This window comes from Furipterus horrens, unplaced genomic scaffold (assembly GCF_987537825.1).
Source record: "Furipterus horrens unplaced genomic scaffold, mFurHor1.1.pri manual_scaffold_2, whole genome shotgun sequence".
NCBI classification, from domain to species: Eukaryota; Metazoa; Chordata; class Mammalia; order Chiroptera; family Furipteridae; genus Furipterus; species Furipterus horrens.
In genome coordinates, this window is record NW_028327172.1 from 63873671 (window position 1) to 63891796 (window position 18126).

At 36.9% G+C, this 18126-nt stretch overlaps 1 protein-coding gene across 1 annotated transcript; it reads left to right on the forward strand.

Moving 5' to 3' along the window:
• The first annotated feature begins 4037 nt into the window (after positions 1-4037).
• Positions 4038-15037, forward strand: MMP7 (matrix metallopeptidase 7). The gene is made up of 6 exons (XM_090265812.1): positions 4038-4206; positions 8748-8974; positions 9060-9208; positions 10815-10943; positions 12488-12649; positions 14734-15037. Exons 1-6 carry the CDS (start codon positions 4099-4101, stop codon positions 14748-14750), a joined length of 792 nt encoding a protein of 263 aa, XP_090121938.1. The 5' UTR covers positions 4038-4098; the 3' UTR covers positions 14751-15037.
• Positions 15038-18126: the final 3089 nt, after the last annotated feature.

Genomic DNA, 18126 nt, shown 5'->3' on the forward strand with positions numbered 1-18126 from the left:
TCAAAATTAGCAACTTCTGTGTATCAAAGGACACTATCAAGTAAGTTAAAAGACAACCTAGAGAAAGGAAGAGCATATTTACAAATCATATATTTGATAAGGGTTTGACATTCAGAATATATAAAGAAATCCTACCACTCAACAACAAAAAGACAAACAACCCAATTAAAAACATGAGTTAAAGACCCGAATAGACATTTCTCCAAAGAAGACTTACAAATAAACAAACACATGAAAAGATACTCAACATCATACATTAGTCATTAGAAATAAAAATCAAAACCATAACAAAATACCACTTTGCACCTACTAGGATGGTAATAAGAAAGCATTTAAACACAGAAAATAGCAAATATTGACAAGGATGTCAACATTTAAATCTATACATTTCTGGTGGGAATGCAAAATGGTACAGCCTCTGTAGAAAACAGTTTGGCGTTTCCTGAAGAAGTTAAACCTAGAGCTACCACATGACACAGTGATCCCACTCCTAGGTATACACCCAAAATAATTGAAAGCGGGGATTCAAAGAGATATTTATAGACCGATAATCACTACACAATTAATCATAATAGCCAAAAAGTGGAAACAACTCAAGTGTCCATTGACTAATAAATGGATAAACAAAATGGTGTTATCTTCTGAAGTAGAATATTACTCAGCCACCAAAAAAAATGAAGCTGTGATACACGCTACAAAATAGTTGAATCTTGATAACATTATGCTAAGTAATCTATACACAAAAGGACAACTATTCTATGAACACACTTATATGAAGTGCCTAGAAGAGTCAAATTTATAAAGACAAAATGTAGAATAGAGATTATGAGGAGCTAAGAGAAAGAGGAAGGAAATAGTTATTGCTTAATAGGTACAGAGTTTCTGTTTGGGATAATGAAAAAGTTCCGGAAATAGATATTGGTGATGGTTGTACAACATTGTGAATGTACGTAATGCAACTGAATTATATATTTTAAATGATTAAAATGGTAAATTTTATATTATGCATATTTTACCACAATAAAAAAACATCGTTTTCCTTCTTTAGAAATAAGGTCTTCACAACCTATATCTAAAAGTTAGATCACTCTTAGGAGCTCCAGATCTGATTTTCCAGCAGAAAATATCCAAACTCAATATTCATAATTGATGTCATTGCTTAATCAAAATCAGGTCCCTGTTTTCCTCAAAAATTTACTTCTTGTTTCTTCTCCCATAAGCCTTGTCTCTGTAATAACTGTACCACCATGCACTAAGTCAATTACATTTAGATCACCTTTAATTCTCTCTTTCTCACTCCTGAAACCAATCAGCTCCTAAGTTTTGTTTTGTTTTGTTTTTATCAATCCTACCTTCTATATAGATCTTGGAAGGAAGGAGTTTCCTTCCTCTTTTCCATCCCTCCAGTCAGTCTTAGCTTAGGGCCTCATCCTCCCTCTCTCCTCTGAATACACACACACACACACACACATATAATCCATTGATTTTTAGAGAGAGAGAGAAAAAAATAAAAACATCGATTTGTTGTTCCACATATTTGTGCATTCATTTGTTGCTTTTTGTATGTGCCCTAACCAGAGATTGAACCCACAACCTAGGCATATTGGGATCACACTCTAACCAACTGAGCTACCCAGCTAGGGATCTCACCTGGATTTTAGTTATAACTTTTTCTTGATCTATTTGCCTTTCAGATATCCCTCTACAGAGAGTCATCTCTACTGCCACAATCCATCTTGAGAATAGCCACCAAAATTTTCTTACAACATTACAAATTCTGATAAGGCTATGTGTTCTTTTAAAACATTCTTTGACACCCTTTAGGATAAAGTCTAAACTCCCTAGCATACAAGGCCAATTCTCTACAACTGGACCCTGACCTTTTCTAGACATTCACCCCCCTGCCCACTGCAACACCAACTGCTCACTCTATTTATGCTTGTCTCTTTCCATGTAGTCTTTCTATAATCACTTATCCCAAGGGAACTCCCAGCTACCCTCCAAAATCCGGATAAAATGCCACCTCCTACATAAATTATTCCTCAATTCCCATTGGAAGGATGAGCTGTTCCCTTCTCCTTGGTAGCTTTGCATATTATAAGCATTTGTCATGTTGTTTTAAGATTAATTACTTCCCAATATCCCCACCCCTGAGTATAAGTTTTTAAAGGCAGAGATTAGGACTTGATCCCTCTAGTTTGGTTTTTTACTAATTACAATTTTGATGAGCAAGAGAAAACTTTTTTCCCTATCCAAAAGTGAGTATTCGAGAAAGTTACTAAAATTCATTTAAAATATTTGTAATGCTGAATGCTCTTTGAATTACTAAAAATAAACAAAAATATAAAATATAAAATCTGGGAATACCTTTTAACTTTAATTCAATGCAAGACCCTATAAAACCTCATATAACTTCCAAATTAGTGGGTCTGAGTTCATAAATACTTATTTATCCTATAAACATTTATGGTACACCTGTCACATACCAGATACTGACTAAAGGTACCAAGTCTTCAAATATAGTTGAACTGTGACTGTGCAGAATTAAAAGAACTATGTAAAGAAAAAAATTTACTTAATTGACCTGGAAATTTTACCTTGGCTAACACAGAGCACCCAATCACCAGATGGTTTTGAAGATGTCTAAATAATTAAATTCTGCAGCTCCAGCATATACACATATGTTGTATTTCCCATGATGCATTATAGTCAAAAACCATGGTGCTCTTTCCTCCCCCAAAATATATAATATAATGACAAGATGAATAGACAGTATGACATGATAGAAAAAGCACTGCAGTAGGAGTCAGAACTACTGTTCTATTAACTAGGACCTTAGGGAAATAAATTAATCTGTCATTTTAGCTTCAATTTTATCTTTGGTAAAAATGAAGTAGTTGACTAGAATCACTAGATTATGGATTCTTAGTTGTTATATGTATAATAACTGTTGTGTATATCGAGGATCAAACCAGCCCTACCAGTGCCTGGTTATCAGCTGGAGTCAGGGTGATTAGAAGAAAAAGAATGTATAAAATGATCCCCAAGCTGAAGGTTTAACTTTGGAGAAATCTGTTTCTATAGAATGTGAAGTATAAGTACAGTAAATGAACAGTCAAGCACATTCTTCAAGATTTTTGTTTATTTGATATTTTTTCATGTAATTCAGAAGAAATTCTGAATAATGTTGACCACTAACAAAAGAAATAATCTGATTAAAAGGAGACTTAAAGAAGGGAATTCTTACCCTGGCCGGGTGGCTCAGTTAGTTGAAGCATCATCTCATACATTAAAGGTTGCAGGTTTGATGCTTGGTCAGGCCACATACCTACATACCTACGTCACAGGTTTGATCCCTGGGGTTAGGTACGGAAGGCAACTGATTGATGTTTCTCTCTCACATCAGTGTTTCTCTCTCTTTTTCTAAGATCAATAAACATATCCTCAGGCGAGGATTTAAAAAGAAAAGGGGGATTCTTAGTGCTCCACTAAGGTCCCTGGAAGGTGAGGGAATGGAGCCCAGGCTCTGCGGTGGCCACTGACCCAGTCACAGCACAGCATTTCCATCTGCCATTTTTGTCCTCATTCCCTTTACATAGAACCAGAGGATGCTAGCAATGCTCTATTTTTTTAGTTCAACGACTGTTACAGAATATTCGCTTAATAATTACTTGATTATTTGCATGTTTTACGTACTGTTCTGTGCACTTCAATTTTTTAAATTCTTTTAAGATATGTAGTAATGCCTTGAATGATGCTCCCTAAAATTTTAAATTAAGAAGATATGTCTGAGTAGCAATTTGATCCTGGCAAATAAAATGTGTTTTCTCATGGATTAAATTTATACAACAGACAGGGGAAAAATCCAAAGACAAATACATTGTGTGCTTTCTGCCAATAAGAACATAATACTTCCTCATTGTCGTTAATGAAAACTAACACACACTTCAAAGTTCTGTAGACACTAAAAAGAAAGAAAACATTCAAATGAGTCATCTATTTTTACATTCAGTGCTGAGAAGCTATATAAATCTCTCCAGCCTCTGGAAAAAAACACCAAACCAACCATAGGTCTGAAAACAATCTCTGGACCCAGCGATGCGGCTGGCCGTGCTGTGCGCTGTGTGTCTGCTGCCCAGCAGCCTGGCTCTGCCGCTTCCCCCGGAGGCAGGAGGTGTGAGTGAGCCACAGTGGGAACAGGCTCAGGTATGTCACTGGCCCTCTCGCTTGGGGCTCCATGGTCTTGTCATCAGCAGTAGGAAGTGTGCCTTCCAATTTTGGTAGTTTTTCTATTATAAAGGCAATATAAATTTTCATCAAGTAGCTATTAAAACTACTAAGAGCAGGCTTTAGAGGCTCCATAAACTGGGTTCAAGTGCCACCTCCACTCATTATGTAGATGAATATTACTAGCATAGGAATAGTATTAAATTTCTCTGCATTTTAGTTTACTAATTCAGAAATTGGATATTATAATGGTATCAACCACATAGGGGTGTTGTGAAACACCTAACACAGTACCTGAAATATGGTTCCTACTTAATAAGTTGAAGTTATCATTATTTAGTGTAACTTCAGATTCTTTTCATAAAGAGCAGAGTGCTGCCTCTTATAATGAGGACACTAGTCGTAAGAGAGAGACTTAAAATCAGAAAAAAAGGGTGGAAGAGACAGTTCTCCACTTTGAAGCATGATGATGTGCAAGGCATGAACTTTTTTGACTTTGTGTTCTCATCTGTCCAACAAAAATAAGTATACCATGTGTTTTATATCTCACAGGATTATTCTGAATAAGTGAATAAATGATGTAATAACAATGCTAACTATAATGTACCTAACAATTATAAGGTACTTCATATACATTATGTCATTTAATCCTTTGCTTAATCTTGGGAAAAATAAGAACAAAAGTTAGGTTGATTCACATACTTATTAATGGTGGAGAATCAAAATGAGTTTTGATAGGAAATAAGGACAAGTTTTTCTCGTTTGAAATCATGTTCTTTCCAATATACTAGTTCATAAGCAGCCTAATAAGTGTAAATAATCATTATTTAGTAAAGTAAATGGGATGTTTACTCCTAAGTATTATTTATAAATTATAAATAAATACTTACTCCTAAGTATTATTTATAAATTTAAAGGCATAAGAAAAGTTGGATTTTGTTGCACATTGACTTTTAAAAGTAATGTGTTAGATTGAATCATATAAAATTACTGATATTCTATTTTTTTTCACCTCCAAAACAGCCATTTCATATGGTTCCACCTAATAGATTATCCAGGAGTACACTTGCAAGAGTATTGAATCCCTAAGCTTTACTTAGTGTGCAGGTTATCAATAAACTAGAGGGAGGTTAGCTAGGTTTAATGGAAGGCAAGAAGATTCACTTCAAGAAAGCGGAAAATTTTCTTCCAGAAGGTGTCTTTGTAAAGTCTGTAGCTCTGAAATGGATAAAATAAGTTGATAGTTTTTTAATGAGATCAATTTCTAACTGTCATGGATGAACAAAAAGTAGTTGTTATTTTGAATAAAATACAATCCTTGATAATGGGAAGAGAGACCACAATATTACTAAGATTAAGTGCATACTCCTGAGAGGTTCTGAGACAGGTAACCATTTGCCTTACTCCAAATCAGACTGCCAATGAGTGAGCCCATGTTTAAATCATTTCAACAAAACAACCGTGCATTATACAGCCCTATACATTTTTCTAATGAAGTGGGCTTTGGAATTAGGACACAAGTTCAAATACTGGCTCCTCCAGTTACTCATGGAGTGAACTTGAGCAATTTATTTTGCTTTTCTGGGCCTGATTCTTCATGTAAAATAGGAATAAGAAACCCGTACCTACTTCACAGAGTGGTTATGAGGTTTAAATTAGATAAGTATGTAAAGCTCCTAGAATAGTCCTTGCCACTAGTAAGTACTTAATAAAAGTTCTTGTGAGGCTACAGCTGCCGCTGTTGCTATTTAATTCACTTTTTAATTTTTTTCTATTTAGTCCAGCATCTATCCTCCTATTCAGACACTAAGGTCCTTTAAGAAATTCCCAGGGACTGACTGTGCATGGAATATACCTGGGAGACCTGCTCTATCCTGCAGCTTAACAGTGGGTTTTCCTAGAGATTTAACAGTAGAAAGAGCACAGGACTGGCAGTCAGGAAACTCTGAGCCAGTTCTGCTACTATTTTTTTTTTTATTCTGCTACTAATTTAATATGTGACCCTGAGCAAGTCACTTAGTTTCTCTGAGCTTTGATTTCCTCACCTGGAGAATATGTACATTATGCTAAATAATTTCACACTATCCTTTCCTAGTACTAAAATTTTAACAACTTTTTTTTTTTTCAGATTTAATGTGTTTTATTGATTAAAATATTACATTTGTGCCCCTTTCCCTTCCCTCTGCTCCCCTCCACCCGGTGGCCCCCTCCCTCCAGTTGTCCCCCCCTTTTAGATTATGTCCATTAGTTGTGCTTACAGTTCCTCCCAACCTCTCTCCGTCTATTCCATTCCCTCCTACCATGATCCCCAATTCCTATATCATCTCCCTCCCTCTCCCCACTCCCCCTCCCTGTTGGCCTCCCCCCACTATGTTTCCCTTACCCACAGTTCCTTTTCCATTCTCGTTGCCTGTTTCGTTTGCCTTTGTTTCATCTCCCTAGCTTCTGTTTTTTAAACCAGTCCCTTTAACTTCTCATATAACAGTGGTTTGGATCTAATGAACTCTTTCAGTTTTATTTTGTCCTGGAAACACTTTCTCTGTCCTTCTATTCTGAGTGACAATTTCGCTGGATAGAGTATTCGTGGTTGTAGGTTTTGGATTTTCATTACTTTGAATATTTCTTGCCAGTCCCTTCTTGTCTGTAGGGTTTCCCTTGAGAAGTCAGCTGATAGTCTAATTGGGACCCCTTTGTACATAATTCTTTTCTTCTCTCTTGCTGCTTTTAAGATTCTCTCTTTATCTTTAATTTTTGACATTTTGATTATAATGTGTCTTGGAGTGGTTCTCCCTGGGTCCAGTCTCTTGGGAACTCTCCTTGCTTCCTGGATCTGCAAGTCTATTCCCTTCCCCAAGTCTGGGAAGTTCTCCTTTATTATATTTTCACTCAATTTTTCAAGTTCTAGTTCATCTTCCTCATTCTCTGGCAAACCAATGATTCTTATGTTGGGCCTTTTATAGCTGTCCCAGAGGTTTCTGATCCTCTCATTGTTGCTTGCCATTTCCTCTCGCTGCATTGGTTGACTGCTTGTTCCTTCTCCATATTCCAGTTTGTTGAAATGGACTCTGGATTCCTCATCATCTGTCTCGTATGTGGTTTTGTTCCTTTCGTTATGAAAGTTTTTCGCTTCTTTCATATCTTTTTCCTGCTCTTTTGTGAATTCTGTAAGCCACCTGATAACAATGGCCCAGAACTGAGCCTCTGACAGGTTTCTTATCTGTTCATCTGTCAGGTTCTCTATCTGCTGCCTGGTGAGTTGTGTTACCGGGATTTCTATAGTTGCCTGCCTCATTTTGACAGATGCGTTTTGTTTTCCTGGGCCGGCTGTCAGGGGCAGGGGGCAGTGCCTGCGTACGCGTCACAAATCAGCGACCGCCGGCGCCTGCCTGTCCGCGACCTATTTCGCCGCCCTGTGGTGCTTTCTGTGGGGGCGGGGGTCCAAGATGGATTCACACAGTTATTCAGCTAGGAGACCGGGATCCGTCCTCCCGCCCCCCTGGGCCTCACTGTTCAAGGCGATGCTGCGGCTGCTCCCCAGCGCCCGGAGTCGCGCAAGCCAGGGGCTTGATTGGAGTCGCGCACGCCAGGGGCTTGATTGCCTCCAGGATTTTTCGCCGCCCCGCCCCGCCGCTCCGCAAACAGCTTTGCCTTCTTTAACTCTTACCTGCCCAAATGGCACCGCTGGTTTATAACTTCATATGTTGGGCTTCCGTGTAGCTTTATTTTCTGGAATTTCTAGTTATCCTTTGTTTTAAAGTAGTTGTATTCCACTATAGTTGTAGAGGGAGACCTAGCGTGTCCGTCTAAGCCTCCATCTTGGCCGGAAGTCTAAAATTTTAACAACTTTTAACCTGAGCTGGAACCAGATCTCCAGAGAATCCTAGAAGAGATTGGGTGACTTGGATCTCCACTGAGGGTCTCTGATGCCAGGGAAGGCCTCACTTGTGCCCCTTGAGGACACACTAGTCGCTCTTCCTGATTAGAAGTATCTGTTATATAAAGTGTACAGTGGGTTTCTCCTCAGAACAGTTAATGGGATGAAAGAGAAATGGAGGGACTTTTTCCTTTTGCTCATAAGCTGGAATTAAAATGCTTCATTATCAATATAAAATTTTCTTTTCATTAATGCACAGTTATTTTACTTGGTGATCAGAAGCAGATTAAGGTCGGTTGAGGCCCCGGGCGCAGAAGAAAATATTGGGCCCCTTAAAAAAAAGGAAAAGACAGGGAAAATAAAAATACATGTTAATCGTATTTTATGCAGCGTAGTAATGAAACCAAACTTGGTGTCCTTAGAAAAAAGTGTAAAGTTGGGGTTTTGCAGGGCCCTTCAGAAATCAGGGTCCAGGGCGCGTGCCGGGTGCGCCTGCCGTTAAATCCGCCTCTGTTGGTGACTGTAACTATTGTGTCTTCAAATCAGTGTTTGAGTCCATAGGTATAGAGGCAAAGATGTGCAGACTACTTACTGAGATAAAACACAATAAACAAGGATTACAGATCAGTTACTCTCTTTCCAATAGAACTATCTCAAGAGGTTTTATCCATATGACTCAAAAACAAGGGATGCCAACAGTTTAGAAGCTAAACTCAAGGAAATGCAAAAGTTCTTTCGCCTGCCTATAACTGGAATATTAAACTCCGTGATTATAAAAATAATGCAGAAGCCCAGATGTGGAATGCCAGATATTGCAGAATACTCACTATTCCCAGATCACCCAAAATGGACTTCCAAAGTAGTCACCTACAGGTTAGTTTTGCTTTGACTCATTTAGGCAAAAAAAATAAAGCCCTTTTTCTAAGAGGTCAAACATTGTTTTCTTGTTTGCTACCAGGATTGTGTCGTATACTCGAGACTTATCACAGTTCAAAGTGAACCAGTTAATAACAAAGGCCTTTGGAATATGGAGCAAAGAGATCCCACTGCACTTCAAGAGAATTAGATTTGGAATTGCTGATATCATGATTGGCTTTGCAAGAGGAGGTAAGGAGGGGATTCCTGTGGGCTAATCCTCTGTGCTAGTTTGCTCATCATTTATATCAGTGCCCTCATCTCTTCAGAACTTAAAATCTTTAATGATATAACGTATCATTAAACATATATAATGTATATGTATGTGGAGAGAGAGATGTTAGTATACTCTTTTTAGTACATTTAGAGTCACTTTTTATAGCAGAGTAAACTATGGCTCATGAGACGAATCCAGCCCACCACTGTTTCTGTAAATATATATTTATTACAATACAGCCATATCCTTTATTTACCTATTATCTGTGGTTGCTTTAGGGCTACAAATGGCAGAGTTTAGTAATTGTGATAGAGACCATCAAGCCCACAAATCCTAAATTACTCATTGTCTAGCCCTTTACAGAAAAAAGTTTACCAACCCCTATTTTGTAGCATTAATCATGATATACACACATACACATATATTTATGAGACTGTTTAAAATATACCTAACATTAACATTAAACCAAGGAAAGGGCTTACAACTTCCAAAGACTTTAAGTGGTCTCCAATAAGCAGGGCAGCCCCTGTGGATTATTGTCAACATCCTTCATGGAGTAAAAAATAGAAAACAGAGAACTTTCATATTAAAGGTCTTAAGGAAATATAATCTGTATACATGAACTGCTATTAATTGCTAGTGTTTGATGGTACAAATTGGAGAAAAATACTGCTCTTTTTATTCTGTTCTAATATTTAAATGCCTGGGTGCTGTGAATTTAGCTGAAATTGAAATTCAGTCACTATATTGATAATACCAAGGAAAGTGTTATGAAAATCGCTGATCATGGCATTCCATGTTTTTCTTTTCTATTTGTTTTAAGACTGTATTTATTTATTTTTAGGGAGAGGGGAAAGGAGTGAGAAAGGGAGAGAGAGAAATAGTAACGTGCAAGAGGAAAATTGATTCGTTGCCTCTTGCACATCCCCAACCAGGAACCTGGCTTGCAACTCAGGCCTGTGCCCTGACCCAGGAATCGAACCAGTAACTTTTTGGTTCACAGGATGACTCCCAACCCACTGAGCCACACCAGCCAGGGCCATTCCATGTATTTCAAGAATAGATAAATTATATGGCCCAATACCAACTTGAAAATAAATATTTCTGCATCACTATTAAAAGACGCATTCAAATCCATTTAAGACACCTTGAGAATGGTTCTCTAAAAATTTGTTTTCTGTACCCACAAAGATTAAGCTAGGTTTTTAAGAAAAGTTATAACAGGAACACAAGTTACTTGTTGAATACAGTTCTAGCACTCATCCTCCACCCTGCTACCACCTGGCCAAGCAAAGTAATGAAACTTAAAAACAACCATAAATTAGATGTGAATATTTAAATTCCCATAACCAGTAAGCTTTTAATATATAGTGGTTATCAGTGGTAAGCATTGGTTCTGTGAAAGAGAAAGTGCCTATGACAAACACCCAGGCCACCCTGAGGATGCACCTGACTGCTGATAACAACGTTAACTGCTTGGACTGGGCTTATCGTTCTAGCCTCAGTAATCATATAAAATCAAAAATGAAATGACTAGAGATAAATTCAGTCACCAAGGGCAATCATCCTATTTTCTTTCAGCTCATGGGGATGCCTACCCCTTTGATGGACCAGGAAGCACACTGGCTCATGCCTTTTCACCGGGACCAGGCCTAGGAGGAGATGCCCACTTTGATGAGGACGAACGCTGGACTGATGGTAGCAGTATAGGTACAGCATCCCAGCTCTCTCCACTGCACATCCTTTTAAGAACCCCAAACTCCTTATGCTAACTTTAATTTAATATTTCCTTTGATTAGTAATAATTATTGAGCCCTTGATAACTGCCAACCTCTATACTATATGCTTTAAATGCACAATTTTATTTAATATGCTTATAATGCTGCATATGCAGATGATGGAAGCTCAGGGGTTGGAGGCAAGCAATGCTGGGTTCACTTTGCTGTACTTCATCAAGTTACTCCCCTGTGTGTCTTTGGGCAGGTAATTCAACTTCTCTGAGCCTATTTACTCATCTGTGAAATAGGACTATAAATAATTCGCACCTCACAGGACTGTTGTTTGAATTAAAGAGATAATGCTTATACAGTGCTTAGCACAGTGGTTGGAATATATTAACAATTCAATAAATTATAGTTCTTTGTTTATGTTTCCCCAAAATTTGTTTTTAATTGGAGGAAAAAGAGGAGCAGCGACTATGATATTTAAAAATTATGTATGTTTCTGAGTATTCACCGTTGTTCAGAAAGAACTCACACCATAACCCAGCCTATCATATTCATCATCTTACAAAGTAGAAAACTATAGACACATCAGAAAACGAATGGAGAGAAGCTCCGGCATAAATAATTCTAACTGGAGACAATTAAAAAAAAAAAAGGCTACTAACTGGCTCTGAAAAGCAAATCAGTACTTGTGTTTGGCAGTGGGAATTCACCAACATAGTGATGCTTTGTTGTGGAGATCTAACTTATGTAAAACTGACACTGTCTCCATTTCACAACTTACATATCTTTTTAATTCTCCTTTCTTTCCACTCAAGGTAGGATAAAGGCAGCTTCCTTCAATCTAATAATGTACCATAATTAGAACTCTGGCCATTCAAACTCACAGGCTTACACCCCTGCCCCTTATTTGCAAAGCCTATCTGTAAGTCTGAAAGAGAGAGAAGCCTACGTGTAATACAATAAAAAGCAAAACCCAACATTCCTTAGAGATCCTGCCTTTCAGTCTTGCTTTCACAAAGTCAACTTTCTTCCTCCTCCAAGTCACTATTATTTATTGACTAGCCATTGTTTTTCAGATATTGGAAACCTCTAATTATTCTGACAAATCTACATGGTAGGAATTATTCTCTCTGTTTAACAAATGAGGAAATGAGACGCAGTAATATCAATTAATGTGTTCAGAATAGTTAGCTCTTAAGTAGCAGAGCTGGGTTTCAAATCCAGATATTAATGCTTCTAAAGCCTTTGCTTTCCTCTACAGAATACTACTATGTCAGTAATTGTATAAGGAGCAAATAGACAGAAAAATTACTTAAAAAAATACAGAAGTAGTGATGAGAATAAAACAGAACTATCCTATTCTCCTTCTAAATCGTCTTCTCCTCTTATGAAAGCCTCTAAACAAATAAGTAAATTATGGAGCATTTAAAGAGGTGGATATTTTTATGGTTATTTATTATTATTGTTGTATGTTATATTTAAAGACAGTTATTTTAATAGTCACTATATGTCACTCTTTGCTTGTAGGAATTAACTTTCTGTATGCTGCCACTCACGAACTTGGCCATTCCTTGGGTCTGGGTCATTCGTCTGATCCCAATGCCGTGATGTATCCAACCTATGAAGACAGAGACTCTGAGAATTTCAAACTTTCACAGGATGATATCGAAGGAATTCAGAAATTATATGGTAATAGTTATGGCTTCAAATAAGGAGGATTTCACATTACCTTCTAAGAGTAGGCTTGAATGAGAAAGACTGGGAAATGGGTATTTCTTTGGAAAAACACACGGAAACTTACACTAAAAGCCTTTTAAGGAGAGAAATTTGAGACCTTAGATACTTGAAATTTAACCAGACTATTTTATACTATGAGGATATTGATTTTAGGTTTCAGTAATAGAATATCATTTGGTGAAATTATGAAAATAACACTATAAGATTTGGGTTTTTTTGTTTTTTTCAAGCTGCCACTCACTGTTTTTTCTTGCTCAGTTCAATTACTTGAGGAGAGTCTCCCCCGTGGGAATGGGCTGAGAAACAAAACACCTTCCTCTTTAGCTGCCTACTTCCAGAGATTCAGTCCTAGGTGACTAAAAGTGACCTAATTTTTCCTGCTGTGCAGGGAAAAGGGTTAATCATTAATAGTGACTGTAATTGCTAGATGCTCACCAATATCCTATGTCCTAATCTACACTTACTTGTTTTAGTCAAGTTCCAGATTTAGTTTAAAAGAATAAGCTTATCTGTTTTAGTCAGTGAGAAAGAAATGAAAGGACAAGGATAAAAAGCCATGTCTCTAGATAAAGATGAGAATAGTATGATTCAAAAATCTAAGTGAATTGCTATTCAAGGTTATGTGCCTTCCGAATTCTTGAACAATGATTCTATACGGGATTTCATACTCTTCCTACTATATATCTCTGCCTATCACTACTTAGTAAGTTTTAAGAGCAATTTGAAAAGGAGAATACAGAATGATATCTTTAAGTCCACAGATATAGTCAAAGCTTTCCAGCAAAATATCAGGATGACAATAACGCTGCAAAAAGTTCACCTAAGAATCTCCGAATGATCAGAAGAGCAAAGAACATGCTTCCACATAATAATGTCCTTAGGAGAAAATTATTTCAATAATATAATAGACTTAAACTGTTAGTTTAACCTAGAATTTACTATCAATCAGCATTTTCCAAATTGTGTTCTTAGAATGTTAGTCCTACCAGACAATTTCCAAAAAAGAATACTATGGGGAAATGAGTTCAAAAAACACTACCTATTGTATTTCAGGTGCATGGAATATTTAAAGAGTACCTAACAAAGTCTTGTTTAACTCAGTGCTTTCCAAATTATGATCGTTCGTATGGAACACCCATTGAGCCCTCACAGAACAGTATTTCAGAAAACACATTTGGAAAATACCATGCGACTATACCTTAAAGTTCTGACTCAAAGAGCTGCTGCTGTCTAAAAAGCTCATACAAAAAAGCTAACAATACTGGTAAGATTATTATCAACAAAACAGAATAAATTAACTCCCCTTATATAAAACTATGGAATTCATGGAATACTCTGTGGTATGAATAACTATCTTGAACCTTAAGAAAATTAGAAAGGGACTTAAAAAGATTCTGAGGCAGACTGATTAGAATAAGACAGGCTGGTGCATTAAATCCTTAAGTATTGGGCAATGAGGTGCCTGCCCCTAGTCAAAGTCAAAAAGAGGTAACTTCTAGACAAATGAAAGTAAGATTTAATTGTATCAGTTTTTAATTTAGGGAGTTTGTTAATCCAAGATGTGACATGAAAAGAAAATATAAATTCAGGAAAATGTAATTAAACTCATGGATGTATAATTATTCAATGCTTTTATCAGAATAATAAAAATAACAGCTAAAATGCAGCAAGTATTTCTAGTGTACCAAGCAGTTCATATGTATTAACTCATTTAATCCAACAATCCAATGAGTTGTTATTATCCTCATTTTACAGACTGGTAATATAACATTAAAAGAAGCTAAGGAGTAATTTGCCCAAGATTATACAGCTGGTAAAATGGCAGATACCTGACTCCCAGACCTATATTGCACACAAAACTGCTTCCTTAGCCTTGAAGGTTGTTCTTCAAAATCTTTGTCCCAAGAACAGAAAACAGGGTTTGGTGAATGATAAATTATATACAATTAAGACATTTTTTGAGTGTTTATAGTCTTAGTATTGTTTTTATATATTTTATACCATGTTAAAAATATTTTTATTTTCTCTCTTAACAGGAGAGAAAAGTGAATGAGGAAAGAATTAGAAACTTCTGGGAGAATACACACTCATTCATTGGATTCTATATCATTGTTCCCTAATCCAAATCAGTGAACACTGTTCCTGCACGCCATTTAGCACTTATTTTATCTTACTTTGTATTGTAGTTGGTTTTTGCATGTCTCTCTTCCTCTGGGGATAAGCTTTTTTATGTCACAATTGTATCTTATACCTCTATGTCTCTCCTCAAGCAACTTAACACTTAAAAGAGGTCAATGAATGTTAAATAAACAAATAAAATTGTGTTTCATGGGGAAATTATATTTAGGAGGACTGTTTCTATATCAAGAGAAGACATAGTATACAATGAAATCAAAGACTAACACTGAAAAAAAATTCCACCACATTATTTTTGGTCTTCAGCTGCACTGACCCTATCACCAGGTGGTAAGAAGAGAGCTCCAACCCTTTTTGGTTCATTAGTGTAGCCCAAAGTTACACTCACTACCCCTTATTCTTTGGCCCACATTCTTACTCAATTCTTCCCACAAAACGCATGTGAATTCTCAAGGTTTGACATCCCCATAGTCAGTCACTTCTGGCTCCATGTTCTTAGCCCCAACCTCTTGATTGCACAGCATCTCTTCCACCACAGCTACTCTGTGTTCACTGCCTCATGCCAACCAACATGCCAGTCTTACCCTTTTCTCTTTAACTTTCTCCAAATCAGTACTACAAGGGTTTGTGTGACTATTAACATTGGTATCGACAGTGATATTTTGCATTGCACAGAGACAATGAATTGAATGAAAAGATAACCAGATATTATCCCCATCCTTCAAGTCCCTTACCTATCCCAGCATCAGAAATTTCTCATTGACCATTTACTTCTGCAAGCTCCAACATCCTGCCACATCTCTCCCTAATCCTCAAGTCTCTGGATTCTGTTCCTTTTGACTTCCTCCACAAACTCACTTTCCTAAGGTCTGCATAGCTCCAGACCTCCCTTTCCACACACAGAGACTCACTAATGTGTTTCTCTGGAAGAATCATTCTCTACACAGGGCTAAACCCTGTAGTGGAACACATAGCTGGCAAAGAGATTTGGCCATTTCAGCCTTTTTCCTCCTCTACATGCCCCTCACCCACACATTTTCTCTATAAATAGAGCAATAAAGAATTGGGATTTACTTTCTTATTGATATAACTTACACACAACACACACACATATGCATACCACCACCAAAGCCATTAGGAAAGCCATTCTAGGGATAGATCTGATGAAGGGGAAAATGTAATATCTAGGCGAAATATGAAGTATATATGAATAGGAATTCAAATACCCTTTGGAAACCTAAGGTAGTAAGTCTATAATAACAGAATAAAAAGAAGTTAGAAGCCATTGACTGCAAGTTCCTCATTTTATAGATGACAAAACAAATAGAGGTTAACTGATTTCCATAAGGTTTATATAAATAAATACAGAAGTGATTGAAGCCTATTTTGTTTCTTTGCCTCTTCGCTTTTTGATTTAGACAGCAGAAGGCAGTATTTATCTTGAAGTAGAAATGGTTATCATCCTTTCGTTCTACTTTGGAGGACAGGGACATCGCTTAGGATGCCACGCACTTCCTGGGCTGTTAAGGGAGTACAGAACCCAAGTTCGGCTATCAGACACTCTGCTTGAAACACTGGAAGTTAATCTATGCTGGTAGTGGGTTCTGGAGACACCATCTTTTCATTTCTTCACTCAAATAAATCCCTGAAGCTGCTCCAGGTCCTTTCTTACAAACAAGTGCAAGGCTTCTCTTGCAGGTTTTGCAACTGACGGCAGTACCTCCCAATAAATTTTGTCTCTTGCTAATATTAGCCAGAATTAGTTTTTGTCTGTTGTTTACAAAACCCTGACATAGTAACCAGACTGGCTCTCCTGTGGTTTCTGAGATATGAGGTCTATTATGTATCTCATCACATACTCCAATCTTAACAATAAGTTAAGCTCTAACTGAAGCAAAGAAGTTAAATTTTTTATTCCTATCAAAGTAGCACAAAGCTGACTTGTAAATAAAATTTTTCCCTGACTATCATATCCCATGTTCTTTTTAAAAATTTTTGCTAAAATACATACGTAAAATTTACTGTTTTAACCACTTTTTAACGGACAATGCAGTATTATTGAGTATGTTCACGGTGGTGTGCATAAGCAAAGGAACTTGATTTCAGCCCTATTGGCATGTTCAGCTGGATAATTCTTCATTGGAGGCTGCCCTGCACACTGTTATCCCTGGCCTTCCCCACTAGGTGCCAGTAGAACATCCTCAGTCATGGCAACCAAAGATGTCTTCAGGCTTTGCCAAATAAATGTCAGTGCCCCATTATTGTAAGTGAGACTAGTCCGTGAAATACAGAAATCTGGAAACTATTGCAATAGGCTTCAAAGATGGGGAAGGTTTTCGGCAAGGAACTCCCAAGATGAGATTTGTTTTCTAAGAAGTTAACTAAAATACCAGCTTTATGAATTACAAACTCTCCTATTTATAATCCTTTAGGAAAGGGCAGGAGGCCAGTACTATTTGACAAGACTATGAATAATATTCACCAAGTTACCAAGGTACGAATAACAAAGTACCAAAAAAAATTTTCCTAGGTTACATGTGATTTTCTTTAGCATGATTGTTTAGAACCGTATTTGCAACATGTTTTTAAAAAGGTAATAAACATTCAGATATTTTATCGATGAGTCCTTGTAAATAAACCAGATAATTATAAATTATTCTGAGAACTACACAGAAAACATAATTTGATCATTTTTCTCAGTTGGTAATTCTATAAACATTCATTGAGTCTGGAGCTCAAAGAGTAAATAAATGCAAAGGTGAAAAATACAGAGTCCTCTTTCAGGAATCTCAAAGTCTGATGAATAAAGATACTTAAGAAATTATTATAATACAACATTTTAAGTGCTATAATAAAAAATTCTCAAAGTGAGAAAAAGAAAGCTTAATATTAGGATTCTAAATTATTTTAATAACTTGCTGAGCTACATTCTACAAATTCTAGAATACCACATATAACGTACAAGTTCAAAACTCCAGTTTGAGGGTTAAGTATTCTGGATAAATAAGACTTCTGTAACAGGCTTGAGATCCCTGTCAGCAGGGTCAAATTTTCCTAGAACTGTGATGAGTCCTAAGACACAATCTCCAGATCTGCACTGTGGTCTAATGGCTCTGCCCACCTACTCTGCTCCTTCCCCTTTAATCCTTCCTAAATATAGTGAAGGATACCTAAAAATAAATCTCTTGCACATCTCATCTCATCTTGACATCTGCTTTTTAGAGAACATGAATTAGCACAAGGTGTGTTCCAATTATTTATTATGGCATTAAAAACTACACTAAATAGTGAAG

Bases quoted from the DNA above. Each gene is read 5' to 3' on its own strand.
- MMP7 (XM_090265812.1), top strand. From the start codon at position 4,099: ATGCGGCTGGCCGTGCTGTGCGCTGTGTGTCTGCTGCCCAGCAGCCTG. The intron at 8,975-9,059 runs GTTAGTTTTGCT...GTTTGCTACCAG, and splicing joins TCCAAAGTAGTCACCTACAG to GATTGTGTCGTATACTCGAG. The intron at 10,944-12,487 runs GTACAGCATCCC...CTTTGCTTGTAG, and splicing joins GACTGATGGTAGCAGTATAG to GAATTAACTTTCTGTATGCT.